The following is a 19,985-nucleotide window of genomic DNA, read 5'->3' on the forward strand; positions in this document are numbered from 1 at the left end:
CGAGTGTGGTGTTTTTAGACTGAGTAGCTTTGAGGAGCAGTTGAAACAATAATGACTGTGTTTAATCCATCTCTCTCAGGGGCAGAAAACAGAAGCGGAGAGGTACTTCCTCAAGGCCATCCAACTCGATCCCACAAAAGGCAACTGCTACATGCATTATGGTAAGCACGGATATATATTTCCCTTCCAGTCTGACTCACACCAGATTTCTTTTTACATTTCAAATATTTGATTTGGAAATTTCACGCATACATGCTGCACTTGTGCAAGACGAGCACTTGTGCACCTTAGCCGGTTGTTTGTACAACAGAGTTGGCTGACCCTTCTGCCATTTCTGTTTTTATTCTTTTTGATTAGTCGAGAGTCACAGGAAGCAGGGTTGATTTCCTTAGATTGTTCACTGATTTGATGGGTGTACAGAACGTGACAATTTTAGCATATGCCTCTTCTCAAGCTTTCCATTAATCAGCAGTATTACCTCCTGGATTTAATTTCTTTCATAGTACCTTTGAGTTTGTAAAAGCATTTAAAGCCTTGTCTTTGTGATCACCAGGTCGCAAGTGACATTTAAGGAAATTGGTTAATGGTGGATTTTTGCATTTTGTTGAGTACTGTGTGTGTAGGTTAATTATCCAGCCAATCAGGATGGATTGCATTGATCCGAGCACAGAGACGGTGTTATTTCAAGAAATTACTAAACGGTACTAATAATAAAGGAGATATAATATCCATATGGAACATCCATATAACATCATTTATCTTATTTCTGTTGGCCCAAGTAAAAATATGCAGCAATTAATTTCTATTTCTTGTTCAGATCACAGCTATGGTTTAATTTACAAATATATCTATTCACAGCTAAACACATCAGATCTGCCATATACTGCTGGGTTTTCATTACTTTAGATTGACTAAGTTGTTTGTTTTTCAAAATGTTTTTTGTTTCTGAGACCGAGTGTCCTCAGGCCTGAAGAAGACTCTTCAAAAAAGGTCTTAGAGTGCACTAAAAATCATGAATTTAATTTAGCTGTGTTTATTTGATCATTTTCACTTGCCTGCCTTAGGCAGCAATGCTAGTGATGTGTTTTTTCCTATGTATTAAAAAAGGCATACACTATCCTGCTACAAATGGAGTTTCAGTCAGCATTATTAGAAGTGTACTGCCTCATTTGGGGCTTTTGAATTTTAGTTAAAAAAAATATGTAATAAGTAAAGAAGTTAGCTGATTATTGCTTTCATCCATCTATTCTGCTGGTTACTAAGGTAAATGAATTACTTCCATTGAAGAATTGAGTCATATATTAGTGATGGGTCGTTCGCGAACGAAATGGCTCTTAGAGCCGACTCTTTGACGTGAACGACGCGAGCCGGCTCCTTATCGCGAGCCGTCACGTGGGGTTTTTTTCTTTCTTTCTCTCACCCTCTCTCTCGCACTTTTTTTTCCGCTTCACTCTGCACGCGAGCCTTGTGCTTTACGCTGGGCAGAGGGGGGAGGGGCGGTAGTTACACTCAGTAGCACAGGAACAGAGCCAGAGAGAGAGAAAGAGAGGCAGGGACAACAACATTAGAAAGGTATAGTAATCATCCACAACTATTTTCGGTTGCAGATGATAAAGGATTGAGAAAGTTTATTCATGCAGGTCCATATGACAGAGAATATGCATGTTCTTTTAGTTTTCATATTATAATTTATATTTAATTGTGTTGTGGTTTGCAGTGTTTTGTGTTCTTTTCATTTTAAATTTGTGAAAGGAAAAAGCTGAAAATTTAAATAGTTAAAACTTGAAATGTGAATAGTTGATTTTTGTATTATATGATTTATTTATTACATTTTATGTGGAGTGAATAAATAAAAGTATATTTACGGTGGCCCCTAGAGACAAAGCACATACAAACTTCAAATCACGTACGAACTCTGAAGCATGTACAAACTCCAAAACACGTACAAACTCCAAAACACGTAAAAACTCCAAAACACGTAAAAACACGTACAAACTCCGAAGCACGTAAAAACTCAGAAGCATATAAAAACTCAAAACACGTACAAAAGACAACAGAAGTGCTCCAGGATGCTGGGCGCAGTGTTGAGCCTTTGTTATCTTGTGGCTACACAAGCCAGCAAGTACCAACGACCGGATTTGGTGTGTGGTAATAACAGGTAAATGAACTTTTTTTTTTAATTATTTGAATATATATATGAGTGCCTGTGTATAAATACACAAACAATACACACATGCTTTCAATTGTGTAATTTAAGTGATCTAGTAGCTCTGCTTTGGAAGTTCAGTTCATGCTAGAAATGTGTTTTGGAGTTTGTACGTGTTTTGTCTCTAGGGGCCACCGCATATATTTATATATAAACATATATAAATAAAACCACTTGTTTTTATGTTAGTAATTCCTTTTGTGCATAATTTTATATTATTGTTAATAATAAATTAATTAAAGCAACAAAACAACCTGAAGAGCCGGTTCGGAGCCGAAAGAGCCGGCTCTTTTTAGTGAGCCGAACCGAAAGAGCCGGATCTCTAAAAAGAGCCGGAAATCCCATCACTATCATATATGCCTGGGAATAGTATTAATAGGTGATACTTTTATGTTTAGACTTGCATTTCCAACTACTTAGTAAATTAAAGGGTCAAGTAAATTAATTACGCATGCATTTATTTATTTCTTGTCCAGCCTAATTGTCACATGAAAACCTCGCGTGGCGTTCCCCAGGGATCAGGTCTTGGTCCCATTTAATTCTCTTTCTATACACTGTGTAACATAATCTGTAAATAATATAGTGTTAATGTTAGTTTTAACTGTTAGGATACTCAACATAAATAACATAAGTTTTTTTACTTAGCCCGAGTTCTTTTTCGTGTTGCTCGAAGGAAAGAAAAAACCCCAAAACGTAGAAATCTGTCCTCCAGCATTAGCTAGCCCGCTCACAATCTGGGTATGAGCTTAAACTGACAAAGTCGTACAGCCGTACTTTCTCCAATTAAGAAATAATGCAAAAGATAAAAATTATTATATTTTAAGTAAAAGCATATTATTTTTGCTGTTGTGTATCAAAGTCGGGTCCGTTTTATTAGTTGATGTGTTTGTCTCTGACAGATTTGATTTCATTTATCAAAAACAGTGCAAAACTGCAGATCTGGAGGTTTTTAGTGCACAGTTGCAGCCTAAAAACTCACTTAAAATACAGCTCTTGCCTTGTCCTGCACTAAAGGCTCCAGTTTCATCCACAGTTATTAAAAAAATGCGCTTGGGTTCACTTGGTGGTTTAGCATCCTGGCACAGCATTGGAGCTTACCAAAATCAACAGTGTATTAATTCCCCCTAAACCTGGCTCTTACCGAGGGGTCCGCCCCGCACTCGGCCTTGTCAGGCTTCTATAATCCCCTCTCATTAGGCTGGTCCACAGAGGTTAACTGCAAGGAAGGCGCACCCGTAATAAGACATAACCCTCCTGCTGAAAACATTTTTATCCAAAGGGAACAGATCTATCAAGGCTGATAATCTGAACAAATGAGTCTGAAAGATGGCCAAGGAGAGATTTTATGCTGCACTTATATTTAATGTTTCATCATATTGTCACAAGTGCAGACTAGTCTGTCCCTCTGCCCAGGCCAAAAGAAACACTGCAAGGCCGTGTATCCCTACGTGCCCCTGTGGGGATCCCAAAGTGTTTTAATAATGGTGCTGTTCCCTTCTGCCCTGCCAGGTCAGTTTTTGTTGGAAGAGTCACGGCTGCTTGAAGCAGCAGAGATGGCAAAGACAGCTGCACGCCTTGACAGTGGGGAATTTGATGTGGTCTTCAATGCAGCCCACATGCTCAGGTATGTTTTTGATTGGCGTGATTTTTTTCTCTTTCTTCAGGTTTGATGATTTCCTTAGTGCAAGAGCATGCATAAAGACACTGGATGTATTTTATTCTGCCTAGATGAGATGGGTGGGCCACAGTTTTCTGTGGCTGAGTAGAAAGAAAGCTGTGTATGAGAGAGGGAGGTCTACTGTCTGCACGTTTTATCCAGGGGCTTACACCATTCCTCAGCCTCTGTGATTTACTTGGCTATACTTTGTAATCCTCTTCTCTTGCTGCAGTGCCAGCTCTAGAACTCCTGGTTTATCTTAGTGCGTAGTGTAGCTATATATCTCAGAGGGCTGTCTCTCAAATTACATATACCACTCTGTCTCAGTCTTCCATCACTGGCCAGTGCTCATATTTGAGCGCATAATTACAAATTAGTGCAAAGTTCAGCTGTTGAGGCTAAGCAGGAAAGCCCACAAACTGTTGTTTGTGAATGAGAGCCATGTGTGGGATTGTATAAATACAGCTATGTGCCAACTTACTGAATGCTTCCCCCCTCCCCCTGAATAAACCTCCAACTTTATATTAGCCAGTGTAGCGATTTCCTTGTTTAATTAGTCACCGTGGGCAACTCTCTGCATATTTGTCAAAACTACGACTGCCAGCTGTAAAGAAAGATAACTCGTGGACAAGTGCTTCGCTGGACTCACCAGAGATCTGCAAAGTTACTGTGCTTAAGAGTACATCAGTGCACTCCCACTCAGCTTTGTTCAGCGTACCTTTGCTGATCGTGTAGTATCTTCACCACCAACGGTTTCAGGCGTAGAGAGCCTCTCCTAGAGTCCAAACTCCTGGCAGCTAAGTGAGCATCAAGCAGCGCTCGGGTTGAACTCATCTCCGCCTGCTTGGCATGGGGTCTCACTCCCTCCACAGCTCGTGTTCTTTATGTGTTTGTCTTGGACGTAGATGTGGAAAGCCCATCGGTTGGTGGGGACACAAGTGAATCTGCACAGGAGAGGGGAAGAGATTAAAAGGGGGAGCAGTAGCTCTCAAATTTGCAAATGTCGTTTATTACCCCTTTGGGCTTTTGGTTTTGACTATTTTTCTTTCAAACTAATAATTTTCATCTGCTTCGTTTTAAGAGTTCTTTTATTTTTTTCACTACGAATGTAGGACAGGAAAAGTTGGGCAATAGTAAGGCCAAGAGGTACATGCTTGTACTTCCCATGAGTATGTCAAATGCCAGTGAAAGTGAAAAATTACACTGTGAAGTCGTAGAGTAAAGTACAATCTGTAGATTTCCAAAGGCAGCCCTGGGAAAAGCAAACATTATAAAACACACAAGCACTTTATCCACACGCAGTTTACCTCATACCATAACCCCTTAGTACTGTACGCTGCTATCGTGCCATAATCTTAAACCGACTATGAGACCAAATGTAAATTTTGTGAAATATTTGATGACTGCAACTAAGTGTTGAAATTGCAGCCCAATGTCAGGCTTACAAGCAGAATTTGTCTTTGTTGTGATCTCCTTTTTTTAGATGGCATTATTAGACAACAAGATCACTGGTTTTTAATTATGGACAAGAACTTTTTATTATTTTTTTATTTCATTAATGCCTGTTTTTGTCATCAGCCTCTCTCGCAGTTCCTGTGCTGGTATAGACTTACAATAGCTCCTATTCCAATGGTCGGCCTTCACTGTCTACAGTGCTCTCACAACCCACAGTCAGACGGCTCTAGGAGGTCCTGTAGCTCTGCTGGTTACAGTGTGGCAGCTTTCCAGTTCTCCTCTCTTAATGTGTTTATAAATGTGATAATGATATTATGGAATTAGATTTGTGCATTTTTCATCTCTGAAGGATCTGCTTTCTAAATATTATGCTGGCAAACAAACATATGGTTGTGGTTGGATGTGAAAGCCACATTTATAATCTCAGGACAAATTCAGCAACTCGAGTTGGTGTTTGGATCCCTGTTGGAATGTAAAATGCTTCTTTCTGAAACAAAAAAGGGAGAAACCCAGCCATAGCGTATTCTTCTGTATATCTGAATATGTAAGCAAACACAACGTATAACTTATTTAAGATCCATTTACAACACTTTGGCAGTGTGAGTTGACCCACTGTGGTCACAGACTTGAATATATCAACAACTACCATAAAGTTTTGTACAAACAGTCTTGAGAGGAAGAACGACGACTGACTGGGGGGATTTTTTTCTATAGCACCACAATGATCTTCTTATTCTAAGTTGAAGTGAACTGGAATGGACTGACACCAAATGATCACTAAACGTGGACACCCGTCAGAACATTAGCATTTAGCTAACACCAGTATGTAGCTAACGTTAGCCTCAGAGAGCTACAAGCTATTTGCATCGCATTGTTTTTCTGGAGGCTCTTTTCCTGCTATATAAAATATAAGGTATAGGTATTTTTTTCTAACTCTGAATTATAAATCATCTCCTTCATCTGTTAAAATTAAAGGATTAAGATTTCACAAAACCAAACATAGATGTATACGCAGGTCCAGACTTTTCTCTGGAACTACGCAGATGACGATCTCATAATAAAGCACGACAGCCTAAATGAAAGCATGGCTATAAAAGCTTCACTTCCTTTGATCATTCTGACTTAAGGGGCTCCACAGCCGGCCGCTGTTGACTCCGTCCTTGACTATGTCAGTGTTAAATTGTTTTTAATTGGGCAATTGTTACCATAAGGGCACAGCCTGAAGCTGTGTGTCATAAAGGTGATTTCTGATATGCCAGAAAGTTAACAACAGGAAGTGTTTTGTGACCGAGGAGCCACCGGCTTATGTGCAGTAGTACAGTGGGTTATGAAAGAAGATGATGCAGCCGTGTTGTAACTGTAGTTTTCGTGTCAGGAACAGTGTGTTTCTGGTTCCAGGGACTCATGCCGACAAGCCATCTGCTCAAAAATCCTTTTTGTCACAATTTGGCATATGCAGCATATTTTGGAGCATTCAGTTTGTACGCTCTGCTGTTCTGTTTTGGTTTTGGGGTTTTTATTGATGGTATGATTACGTTTCTGTTTAAATGGTGTTTGCACAGTTTAACTATCGCGATATCTATCAAGTGTTGCATCCCACATTTTTCCAGACTAAATGTAAACAGATATGTACAGTGAATATTCCAGATGAGCCTCGGTTTCTTGGTATGCAATGAACTAGATGTCCTGACCTCAAGGTTCAATTAGAACAGAAAGTGCTTGCAGTGCACTGCTCAGCACAGATGTTATCGAAAGATGCTATCGAACGAGAAGCCTACGGGCGATTGGATTGGCTTTTCTCATCCCTCATGCTGTTCCTCTGTGTTACTTTCTCACTGACCCTCGAGCGCTAGTAAACACGAGGGGTTCAAGGCCTCATCCGAAGCCAGCAGCAATAAAAATGAGTAATGACCGCCTCTCTGTTTTCCTTTTGCAGACAAGCCAGCCTAAATGAGGCAGCCGAGAAGTATTACGGACAAGCAGCGAGCCTGAGACCCAACGTGAGTAAAACCACAGCTAGCTAATCTTCCCCCGTTACTATTTACTCTGATGGACAATGCGCAATCGCAGTCTGGGTGGCTTTCCAGTATTATTACTCTCTGATCTGATTTTGCACAACACCATGCATTGTCAATGGAGCTCAGACAGATGAATGCTAGGTTTTTACTATGCCCAGAGATTTGCTTGTCCAACATCCATCACCAACTTCAAAGGAGAGGCCAGGGTAAGCAGAATGAAAAGAATAATGATAATAACACTGAGTCAGGGGAGTGTGACGTCTTGAAAATGAATGGGATCCAGTCTTTGAGAGCTCTGACAGGGAGGGTCAAGTTGTTTAAGTGAGGGTCACAGAAGGAGCGAAGTATGTTTGGCATGTGGTCACCCTGTTTATTCCTGCGTCTTGATTAAAAGAAATCAGTTTGGGATTAATGATCAACTATATCTGAACAATGATATACAGACAAAGCAAAGTCTAGTGTTAGGACCACATAAACCCTGGGATAACACAAACAAATACTGACAAATGGAGCAACCAAAACTTGAGTATAACAGAGGAATTCGATGTTTTTTCCATACATGACGAAATTCAAAGAGCGTAACTGTTCAGATCCCTGACCGTTCCCACTGATACTTTTTCTGATGTCTAAATAATTACTGTTAACTGCCTCCACCCAAAATGCACAGCCAGCGTTGATTAGATGTTTATAGGCCGCTTATTGTGCTCCACATTGCCGACAATAGACCGAGGTAGAGCTGCTGTGTTTTCCGTGTGCCCAGCTAAGTGAGGAACGAGATGTGAAATACTGTTCTTTAAATAACAATAATAATAATTATACATTTTTTGCTTTTAATGAAACCCGTCGGTATTGTACATCAAATATTGCAGTTTTGATATATGACAGGATGATTTATGAGCATGTTTAAAGCATAACTGGGTTCTGAAAGGTTTAAAGAGTACAAACTCATTATCGATAACACATCGATTTTGTGGAGTCTCACATCAGGTTCTTGTCATTAATCCATAACAGACTCTTACATATACAACTACAGCCAGTTTGGAGTTAACAAGTTGGCTTCAAACTGTTTGGAGAGTGTATGAAATACACACAACACCATTTCTGTGTCAGTGTTGTTCAGTTCGTCTGTAAATTAAAGTCTCGAGATGTTTGTGTACTCGGTAGTCCTCGTCCACATGCAGTTGCATCGTTTTGCCCCTGTCGGGTCCACTTTTTGGGAAACTTTTTGTTATTTGTGTTACTTTACAGCTGAGGCATTATTATAATTTAGCATCTTCATCCATCTTCCTTACCTGTATCCTTTGTTCTTTCCAATGTGATTTGACTTAAGCCACGTACGCTGTCTATCTTCATTTGTCATTTCATGCTTTACTGCGACTTGACTCTTTGCTCTCCAAAGGCCCTGGTGTTTTATATTAGGCACATATGTCTGCTTGCTTTCAGGGAGAGAGGACACTTCCTTCCATTCAAAGGATTTAACAGTCCTACAGTTCCCTCAATCTAGATAAACTAAATCGGGTTGGATGCTTGCTTAGCATCAGTTGCTCTCTATAACCTATGACATCTGCCCTTTCAAAGTTTCCAACTTTATATGGATAGTCTTTGCTTAAATGGCTATTTAAAGTCATTGCAGCCAGGTCATTCAACACCTGGTTTTACACTGAACATTCACAACCTCTATAGCATATGTTGCTTTACAGTCTAGGCTAATATGCTCTGCATCTGGACATGCCTCTGCTCCTGCATGCCTATTTCAGCGAGGGTGGGGAGGCAGAGAGGTTACAGAGCAGCAGGAAATGAGAAAAAAATAAAAGCTTTTGACAAGCCAGTGTTCTGCAGTGTGTTGCAAGGGCTAGGAAGAATGCAGAAACGGGGGTATAAATCACAAACGGCTTAGATATATGAAGAAGGGGGAGAAGCAAAGGCTTTTAGTAGTCTTTAGCTTTGAGTCTGCAGGGTAGACTTAGGAGGGAAACAAAATTCAGGGATTGCTAAGTTATGCATGGGTGAAAAGAGCAATCTTTGAAGCTATGCTGCAGCTGTGCTAAGAAGAAAACCAGCACTCTGTGGATTTTCTACCCAGGAGTCACTGCACAGTGTTTCACGTGTTACACCACTCATCAGCAAGTGTCCTGGGGAGCGGTAAAAAGTGTGAATACAAGCTTTGTTAGCTTTCTGGAAAACATTTACTTCTATTCTCCAGGATCCATCCATTCAAACCCTGACTTTGACTGGACAGAGTTTGTTTGTTAAAGTCTTACTGCCCACCTGCTTCAGTGAACTCACACATGTATTAGAGACTGGGGCAATGACATTTTTTGTTTTTTGTTAACACACAATACATCAATACATTGTGGCTCCGTTTATGTGTCGTCACTGTCACTGTCAACTGTGTCCATCTGTATAAGAAAAAATACTTTGGCTCACAATTTTCAGACTTTTAAAATGCACCAACTTGTAAACTGAAGCCTGGCGGTTATTCTATGATTTAAACATCCAATGATGGGTCAAAAAGAAGGTAATTTAGAGTGCCTCAGAACTACCCCAGCCATTAAATTCAAGAACCCTGGCTGCTAGCAGAACAAATTTAGTTTTGCCAGGATGCTTTAAATTAAAAGAAAGACCCTCTCCAACGAGCTACAGTAGAGGTCTTGGTCGTGTCAGTCCTTCCTTTGGGCCATGCATGTGTTCTATGTTTTACATTTTATGTATGTCTTTTATCCTGTCTTCCTTCTCTCACCCCAACCAATCACAGCAGATGGCCCCGCCCCTCCCTGAGCCTGGCTCTGCCGGAGGTTTCTTCCTGTTAAAAGGGAGTTTTTCCTTCCCACTGTCGCCAAAGTGCTTGCTCATAGGGGGTCATATGATTGTTGGGTTTTTCTCTGTATCTATGAAGCGCCTTGAGGCTACTTGTTGTGATTTGGCGCTATATAAATAAAATTGAATTGAATTGAATTGAATTGAATTGAATTGAATTGAATGTGTTTACAGCAGAAAATGGTTTTCTCTCAAGGGGACTGTGGTATAGTTGGGCTATACTGGTTGAATTCTGCCAAAGAGAAAAGCACTCTCCTTCTCATTAAAATGGAGATCATGCATGGAGCATCACTCATCCTACTCTGGCACTGGAAAAACTGTGAAATGTTTTGTAAGCGAACAGTCCAGCAAACGGCATCGTTCACACAATTCCTCGTAGTTGGGAATATATGAGACAAAGGCTAACACTCTTAGGAGAGCTTCTGTGCTTAAAAGTGTGACACTTAAACTCCAGATTCACATTAATATAAGAATGTAAACTGTCCAGTTATTCATCTGGGGTTGTTTATTTGGAGAGTTACTTAAATGTTGATATAGATTCAGTGTCATCTATTCAGTTTTCATCTATTATGATTTCTCCGTTCACTCTTTCAACAAGAGAAATACTTTGGGTTACCTAATGGACCAAAAGAAATTGTTCACCTCTTTAAATATCATAATCATGCATGTTTTAAGTCAGACGTGCATGTGATGATCGTTATAGTAAAAAAGTCTTTCTTTTTTTTTTTTTTTTAACATCCTCGTATTCTAGGAATTACAATTATAGAAATCACAATAGTCCGAAGCAGTAGCCTCACTACACGATTAGACATGTTTTTCACATTTCAAACTGAAATAGTGATCAGATGTGGCCCTTCCCTAGCCCGGGATATCCTCCTGACATGATTGCACCCCAGACACATTTCCTGTAGTTTGGTCCTCATGACTCACTCATTGCACCGCTGATGATTTTGCCCCTCGGCACTAACGGGAATAAACAGTATATTCATCTCAACCCACTTCAAAGTCGCGGTCGCTCCCTCTGACATCTACGGCCACAGACAAGACACAGAGACACGCAAAGCAGCATGATTACCAAACTCCAAACAGGGTCTGGGTGATCAGACGAACAGAAACCACTGTGTTAAAAAATTTCTTTCTTTATTTAAGCCTCACCTCTGGCATTTTCTCTTGCTTTTGTCATAAGAGACAAGTTACTGTTACTAATTTTTTCCATTTCCATTAAATTATGTACATCCCAAAGTGTGAACAGATGGACTTTATGTGCATTATTTATCAGCCCGTGGATGTAGTAAAATTTGAATTTTTTATTAGAACATATCTCTAGTTAAAACACTGTCCTTATGTGTATGTTAGCTCCCGTTTGCTATGTCCCAGGCAGCTGTGTTTGTACCAACTACACTAGTTTATAAACTGTTGCATTGTCTTTTGAGCTTAATCTCTGAATCCAATTGGTCTTACCCTAAAATAACTAAGATCGCTCTCTTTTTTTCTTCTTAAATTTCAGTACCCTGCAGCTTTGATGAATCTTGGGGCAATCCTCCACCTCAATGGGAAGCTGCAAGAAGCTGAAGCCAATTACCTCCGAGCACTTCAACTAAAACCAGATGATGCCATCACCCAGTCCAATTTGCGTAAGCTGTGGAACATCATGGAGAAACAGGGCTTGAGGACCACGAGCCCCTGAGCTCAAGAGATCCCGCCTACTCGCCATCTGCACACCAGACCCGGGAAAAGGACAGCCTACACGCTCCTCATTTGCTCCTGTCATCCAGAAAGGATGGAAGAGACTCAGGGAGAATGTTTGCTCAAAGAGGCCGTGACTGTACCACACAGCTCTCCTAGTGACTCCTGAGCTTCGCATACACCTCAGGCCAGCAGCTTTCCTCACAATCATTGCTCACAGTTTGGCAGACGTTATGTGGTATTTGGACTTTTAAGTACTTTTTTCAAAATTAAGGCTTTTTTTCCTTTATAACTAAAGCACTTGAAGTAAGACCAGGTACATCCTTTAACATTTGAGATGAGTTATACTTAAACTAAGCAATTCTGCTGAAAGGTTTCTCAAAAAGAATTGTTGAACTGGGTAAAATTTAATATTAGAGATAAAAGAGAGGAAAGGATCTCATAACGCTGCACTGGGGGGGAGCGGGTAGTTTCCAACACCATTAAATGAAGTTCTTGGTTTGACCAAATACTCCACTTTGATCATGAAGACAGTACATGAAGAACTAACAACATTCAAAATCACAACTTAAATTTATATCTCAACTCTCCAGCTTATGTACTGATTCATAGTCTCGGTGATGAAATTTGTTCATTAGAATATACACACTTTGCTATTATTGCAAACCATTTGTAGCACTCTCCTAATATTCGGTGACAACTTGAAAAAGGGAATTAAATTTGTTAGCCATTGCAGCACAACGGTAGCCTCTGCAAATGTTCCGCTTTGCAAAACCCAGCATATTTTGGCAGTTAAGCTCAAAAAGTGAAGAAAAATTTGCATTGTAATGACTTAAAAGGTGTAATATCTTTTTCATGAGTGTAGCAGGAAGTGTTTTTATCATTACAGATCTTCTCTGCATTGGTTAAGAAGTCACCATGGCAGTTAAGAAACTATACATAGAAATGTTAAGCTACCTTCCTGTGGAAGTAACAGACAAAAAATAGGTAGGTACTGTAGATTCAGGTACACCGCCTTGCTACATGCCCGAAGCTTTTATAGAAGAGTGTGTAAGGACCTTAAGCAGATGAAGGAGTTCTTCTAACCAAATACAAAAACTATGCTGATGCACACCTTTTAACCACAGAACAGTGCACAGTCATGGTGCATTTGAGGGAAATATTTTAATGCCTTTATGTTGATATAAGTAAGTTTAGTGTGTGTGTGTGTGTGTGTGTGTGTGTGCGCGTGTGTGTATAAATTAATTCTAATATATACCTACATAGTGTATAGTATCAAAAAAATCATCGAAAGCAGCAAAAAAGTAGCCAGACACGAATTTGACTGCGTTACTGAGCAAGTTTGGCTTTTTACATTATTACAGTATTTCTCACATTGTCAGTCTTTCAGTCTCATTTGTACATATTCTGTGTAATTTGTTTGTTTTATTGTCAGCAAGTGAAACAGCACCTTCCCAGAGGTATCAGCATGTACCATATTTAGAATAATTTGTTTGTTATTGGTTCACAAACCTCTCAGCTATCCGTGTCCTTTGTTTATTTCATTTTAAGTTATTGCTCTGTGTTAACTAGCAGCAGAACCAGCTGGTACTGTGTTTTTAGATGTAAAAAGAAGGAAACGACAGCTGTTATGTTTACTCCTGTGGTCATTATGGAGTAAATACCCAGTTATGTGGCCCGTCGTGGGTAAATACAGAGCAGCGTCTACAACGAATGGTAACGTTTTTTGAGTTTATGTCATTTGTTACAGTCACAATGCTATAACACCGTTCTGTTTTTAGCTATGATGAAGATTCACAGTTCACATTAATTCCTAGCACCGTATGTCACACACATCAGACATATCGTGTAATTATCACATGTATATATAAAGTGTTTATGAAGAAACACTGTCAGCTTGTTTTAATGAAGGTGTTTGAGAAAAAAAATGTTTCACTCTGTGTCTCTGCTCAGGGATCTCAAGCGGTGGGCTATTGCAGAAACTTGTTCACGGAGCGTTTACTAAATTAAAATTTATTTTTGAAAGTTGTTGTATTTGTATAAATTATCGAGCTTTGTAGCCCCATTTTTTCTCCTTTTTGTATTATAAAATGAACAATGTGCCAGAGTAGACCTTTCTTCCCAGTGGTGTTTCTCTTTGTTTTGTTTGTCTGCTTATCTGTTTGTTTGTTTTTCCACAATAAATTGATGGTGTTCTGCTTTGACGAGTGCCTGTGCAGCCATTATTGCTGATTAGGGATGGGTATCGTTTAGGTTTTATCCGATACCGGTGCCAAATCGGTACTTTTGAAACGGTGCCAATGCTCAAACGGTGCTCAAACCGGTGCTTAAAGGATGGAGAACACAAAATTGGTCCAAAAACCTCTCATGTTCAGCTGTTTTTTTGTAAAAAGATAACAATGTTAGCCTTTTCTGCAGCTATGGGGCATATATGGCATCACTCTTTGTTGGAAGCAGTGCTTAAACAATGGAAAAAAAACACAAACTTTGTCCAAAAACCTCTCATGTTTAACTGTTTTCCACTTTTTCTTTGGTCATTTTAGCCTTTTTGGCCAGGGTGAAGGGAGTATCTGCCATCAAACAAGAAGACAGCCGCATGTAACTACGACGGCGTTTGCTAGTTCACCTTACTGCATTAATGTAATAACGTGGTTAGCCTACTCAACGTAAATTACACACGAACAACATTAAGCTACTCACGCAGAGAAGAACGGCTGCTGCTGCATCATCATCCTCATCATTTCTGCTACACTGGCAGGGCTAGGGGCCAGGACTCTCCCCTTCGGGTTTTTGGGGGATGTTGCTAACTCCGGGTCAGATAACAGGCAACCCACGCACAGTAGATGCGCTCGGTGTGAGGTCTCGCAGCAAGCTATCATACGGCGCATTTCTCGGCTTTAAAAAAAACGCTATGCGTCGCCAGGTGTTTCATCGGATTTAAGGTGTTACCTCCTTTGACAGTATCACAGTATCAGCTTAAAGCACTTGTTGCAGGCTGCTGAGTTTGCATATTTTGCTGTGAAGTACAGCCAGACTTCTGACCGCTTCGCCTTGGGCATTTTTAATCTGTAGCTCTGCTCTAGAAGAACGTACGTACCTGGCCCCGCCTACTATCCTCGGAAACGTAAAATGATTGGCTAGAAGTGTGTCACAGCTCAGGAAAAAAAAGCACCGAAATAAAGCACCGAAATGTGCGCTGCTTTTCGGTCTGGTTACTACCGTTTATGTCAGAACCGGTGCCATCATGGCACCGGACACCGGTACCCATCCCTATTGCTGATAGTGTAGGTCACAGATTGATATTAAGGTTTTGCCAGTCACACTTTGGAGCAACAGCTTGAGTTTTACATCAAATTTCCGTTGTATTAAGCGTTAATGGGGTGATCTTCCATGCTGTGGAACAGCTTTTACAGGGTATATAAAGTTGCCCCCTGTAAATTTGCTAAAATGTGTCATAAAATCAACTCAAATGAATTTCCTCTGCTTTGATCTTTGTACAACAAAGGAGACATGTAAATATTGCCATATGGAAGGGGTAGCAGCGTGGAGCCACATATGGTCGGTGTGTTTCGATTCCACCCGTCCCACAATTCAGACCCCGTTGACAAGTAAAGGGCCTTTCCCTGTGAACGAAGCAGTCTGCCTTGTGATGTTTCTCACATGTTCTGCTTGGAAGGTCTGCGTCCATGAACCGAGCTCACCATGGTGCCCAGATTTCCTTATCGAGCTGGAATGCATGGGCGCTGCTTGCACTCACAGTCCAGTTTGGCTCTTCTTCTCATAACACAGGTGCGCTTCACTTAATCTCTGCATCAAATAGCGAAAGTTGACAGTTTGTTGGGTTGTGGAGTCACGCCGCAAATGCGACGTAGTTTTATTTATTGCTATATGAAACAGTAGGCATTTGACTGTCTTCCCATAGCTTGCTAACTGTGAAATTACACGTCAGCTCACATAGTTACCATTCCCTAAAATAGGGAATGTCATGTTTCCAGTGGAGTCTGCAACCAGACAAGTAGATTTTTATGCAGTTATTAAAACAAGGCAAACATGAACTTCTGATCATAGCACTGGTAATAAGGAAAGGGAATAATAATAAAAAAAGGGAGACATGGTGGCGCGGTGATTAGCACTGTCGCCTCACACCTGGCCAGGGTGTGTACACGTTCTCCCCCGTGTTTGCGTGGGTTCTCTCCGAGACGTGCACTTAGTGTGGTTAGGTTAATTGGTAATTCTATATTGTCCATAGGTGTGAATGTGGGTCTGTCTCTATGTTTTAGCCCTGTGACAGACTGGCGACCTGTCCAGGGTGTAGCTGTGGTAGCTGGGAAAGGCTCCACCCCCCACGATCCTGACAAGGATAAGCAGATGGAAAGAAGGGAAATGGACAGATTATGACAAGGCACTGAATTTTCAGGAGGTTTGAACAAGTGAGCTGACTAAAATAAATAATGTTTAATAATTGTTTAAATCTGCTTATTAATTATTTCATCCCATTTTTTTAGTCATAGTTGTTTTTGTCTCAAAATACTTAAGAGTAAACCCGTGCACATGTAGGAAAGATGTAAAAGTCTAGAGTTAAAGCAGGTTAACACATGTTCACTGCAGTAATGCACCTGAATCCAGGTTGTGCACCTGCACTGTACAATACTCTCCTCGCTTGTCTGTTAGTGTTGCCAAAACACTTAAGCTAGTGTTCCTAAAATGAGGTAAGAAGACACACAGTGAGCACATAACTTTGGATTTCTGTGTCAGTGGCCTTTAAGCAAACAGTAGTGTTTCTGGGTTCTCATCTGCCTTTAAAGCTCTCAACACGTGGGTGTTTATGCAAGCACATAATACTGCGAGTTCTCATTAGTACTTCGCAGCTTGGATGACTGTGGCACCAACAAGGCCAAATCACTGACAATGTCATTATGCGGTGCAGAAACCCTGCAAATTGATTTCAATTAAGAGTTTTAGACTGATATAAAGTGACATGGCCGTACCATAAATTATACAGAACTGATTTATATTTCATGCTAAAAGCGACATTTCTTTAACAATGTATGTCAGAATTGCTTTTATATTTAATTAGATGTAAAAATAGTTTCCCTGCTTCTTTTATACGCTCCACATTTCTCTCATTGTAAGAGATAAAGGATTGTCTGAAGCCAGGCCCCAAGGAAATCAGAGTCATATGACTTCTGCTCTTGACTTTAGTGCGCTTCATTGCTTGATATGACCTCTCGCACTCTCCAACTGTTCAAACTGGGAGAAAGGAATTCATTTTATTATGCTGTGATCTGGCAAATCTGCCTGCTGTTATCAAGCAAACATTTCGTGGTATGTACCGATGGACTATCGCTACTTTGATCTCAAGCACCTGAGCCAGGCGCTCACAGCACCCGACCAAGCTTGTTTGGAGTGGTTCACTGTGCGTGATGCAGAGAAGTCTTCCCCTCTGGACCCAATACCCACTGTTATTATTTGATAAAAGAGGCATTAGGATGAAGCTCCTCCATGAGATCTAGATTTTGCCTCATATTATTGAAGCGTTTTGATGTCCAGAAAGGAAATTGTCTTTCTTTGGCATTTTACAGCACATGTTGTACTGCAGCTGTTTATACAGGAGCTACTGTTCCTAAATGCAAAGAGGTAAAATGAGATATGGTAAAGTATGCAGATTCCTTTTAAAAACTTCTTTACCTGAGTTTTTATAATTTGTAGAACAAAAAGAGTTAATAAAGGCTAATTGGCACTAAAACCACAATTTTTCTGGTTTTTGCATTCTGCTGATATATTGATTACAGCATATGCACAGCCATACAGAGAACCCAGCATGTCTGTAGACTCTGTCGGCTGTAGTTTTATTTACCGTATTTTTCAGACCATAAGGTGCACCCAATTATAAGGCACATTAAGCGAAACAAAACAGTCAGATAAGTCAAACTTTACTCAACTCATTCTTCTTGCTTCCTCCACTTCCGTACCATTGATTCATTAATGCTGAATTCTCAGTCAGCTGGACTATTCCCATGTTGTTGCAGTATATTAATGACTAACCTCGTATTGTGGATGAATTATCTCAGTTGTTCTCCTGACTGAAGTTTGGTCCGTTTACAGCATCCTGCCATGCAATTACATTTGTCCCTAACCATCGGGAACCCTCACGTTAACTTTTATCGAGTGTAAAAAAGTTGGCGTTCATCCTCCAACTTTTCTGTGTTTATGCTATGCTAACATAGCTGTGTAGCTAGCTACCACGTAGCACATCATTATATACCAGCTAGCTCAACTTCAGTAACCCTACAAACGTCACTGCTGTTTAGTTTTCTGTCTTCATTTATGTTGGAAGTGAGAGCAGAGCTGTACGTTTGAATTTTTCAGAAATCTCTCAGTCAGAACATGCTATATCATGTTTAGGTGGAAACTAGCGAGCTAACTTCCTGCTAACTTCTAACTCTGTTAAATTTAATAAATTCTGTTTTCATCGATGCCTGAATGTTAAACTTAATTGTTACACCTGGTAAAGCAGCAACACTGATCATTTTATTAAAGATGAAAGAATTTAGACAGTTTTTCACTCTCAGTGATGCTGCAGTGTAGTGATGTGTCGGTCGCGAACAAAATGGCTCTTAGATGTGAACGACGCGAGCCGGCTCCTTATCGCCAGCTGCGTTTTTTTTTTTCTTTCTCTCAACAGAGCGGGAGGGAGAGAGAGAGAAAGAGAGCCAGGGACAACAACATCACATTAGAAAGGTATAGTAATCATCCACAACTATTTTCAGTTGCGGATGATAAAGGATTATTCATGCAGGCCCATATGACAGAGAATATGCATCTTCTTTTTGTTTTCATATTTTAATTTATATTTAATTGTGTTGTGGTTTGTAGTGTTTTGTGTTGTTTCATTTTTTCAAGGAAAAAGCTGAAAATTTAAATAGTTAAAAGTTGAACTGTGACTAGTTGGTTTTTGTATTATATGATTTATTTATTACATTTTATGTGGAGTGAATAAATAAAAGTATATTTACGGTGGCCCCTAGAGACAAAGGACGTACAAACTCCAAAAGACGTAAAAACTCAGAAGCATGTAAAAACTCCAAAACACGCACAAAAGACAACAGAAGTGCTCCAGGATGCTAGGCCCAGTGTTGAGATTTTGTTACTTAGTGGCTACACAAGTCAGCAAGTACCAACGACTGGATTTGGTGTGTGGTAGTAACAGGTAAATGAACTTTTTTTTTTTTATTATTTGAATATATATGAGTGCTTGTGTATAAATACACAAACAATACACATATGCTTTCAATTGTTTAATTTAAGTGATCTAGTAGCTCTGTTTTGAAGTTCAGTTAACTCTAGGAATGTGTTTTGGAGTTTGTACATGCTTTGTCTCTAGGGGCCACCACATATATTTATATATAAACATATATAAATAAAACCACTTTTTTTTACATTAATAATTCCTTTTGTGCATAATTTTATATTATTGTTAATAATTAATTAATTAAAGCAACAAAACAACCTAAAGAGCCGGTTCGGAGCCGAAAGAGCCGGCTCTTTTTAGTGAGCCGAGCCGAAAGAGACTGTTCTCTAAAAAGAGCCGGAAATCCCATCACTACAGCAGTGTTCGTTTGACTTTGGGACCTGAAAGGGTCAGAGTTTAGGACCCAGATTACTCCGCGAGGCCCCTGACTATGTTCCAACAATCCATCAAGCGGTAGCTTACCAAAGTCGTACCAAAACATTTTTGACAGAGTTTTGAGCGGCGTGTACAACATAAAATCGGTTTGAGGTCAGTAAGCACAACCAGTAGCGGTTTTAGATACGGGCGACACGGGCGGTTGCCCGGGGCGGCATCGTGGTGGGGGGTGGCATCACGGGCATCGGCAAAAAAAATAAAAATAAAAATGCTCGTACTCATGCTGCTCCGACGTCAGCGAGGGAATGGCACAGGCACCGATCGGTTTTCTATCGCCCATTTGCTGGGAGTAAGGGCGCCCTCCTGCTGCTTCTGGCAGGGGGAGGAGAGGGCGGGGCGGCGGGGGATTCTCTGGCTGGAGCAGCATCTAATAATAATCAACTCGCAAAATAAAACAAAATAAAAACAAACCAACAAACACGAAAACACCAGACATTATAATACAGACTTATAATTTGC

The 19,985-nt window shown here is 40.2% G+C and overlaps 2 protein-coding genes across 2 annotated transcripts in view; both read left to right on the forward strand.

Moving 5' to 3' along the window:
* Positions 1 to 14,043, forward strand: part of tmtc2b (transmembrane O-mannosyltransferase targeting cadherins 2b) — an 86,250-nt gene extending 72,207 nt beyond the window's left edge. The window contains exons 9-12 of the mRNA XM_082541423.1: positions 80 to 161; positions 3,716 to 3,830; positions 7,255 to 7,318; positions 11,661 to 14,043. Of these exons, the coding sequence (XP_082397549.1) occupies positions 80 to 161; positions 3,716 to 3,830; positions 7,255 to 7,318; positions 11,661 to 11,840 (441 nt within the window). The 3' untranslated portion in view covers positions 11,841 to 14,043. The remainder of the gene's footprint in view (positions 1 to 79; positions 162 to 3,715; positions 3,831 to 7,254; positions 7,319 to 11,660) is intronic.
* The window catches only part of LOC309711248 (protein arginine N-methyltransferase 8-B), a 206,582-nt gene extending 188,267 nt beyond the window's left edge, over positions 1 to 18,315 (forward strand). The window contains exon 11 of the transcript XR_014277917.1: positions 18,209 to 18,315. The gene's annotated coding sequence lies outside the window, so the exon portion shown is untranslated. The remainder of the gene's footprint in view (positions 1 to 18,208) is intronic.
* Positions 18,316 to 19,985: the final 1,670 nt, after the last annotated feature.

Source organism: Aulonocara stuartgranti, assembly GCF_965226115.1.
Source record: "Aulonocara stuartgranti genome assembly, chromosome: 7".
Taxonomy (NCBI): domain Eukaryota; kingdom Metazoa; phylum Chordata; class Actinopteri; order Cichliformes; family Cichlidae; genus Aulonocara; species Aulonocara stuartgranti.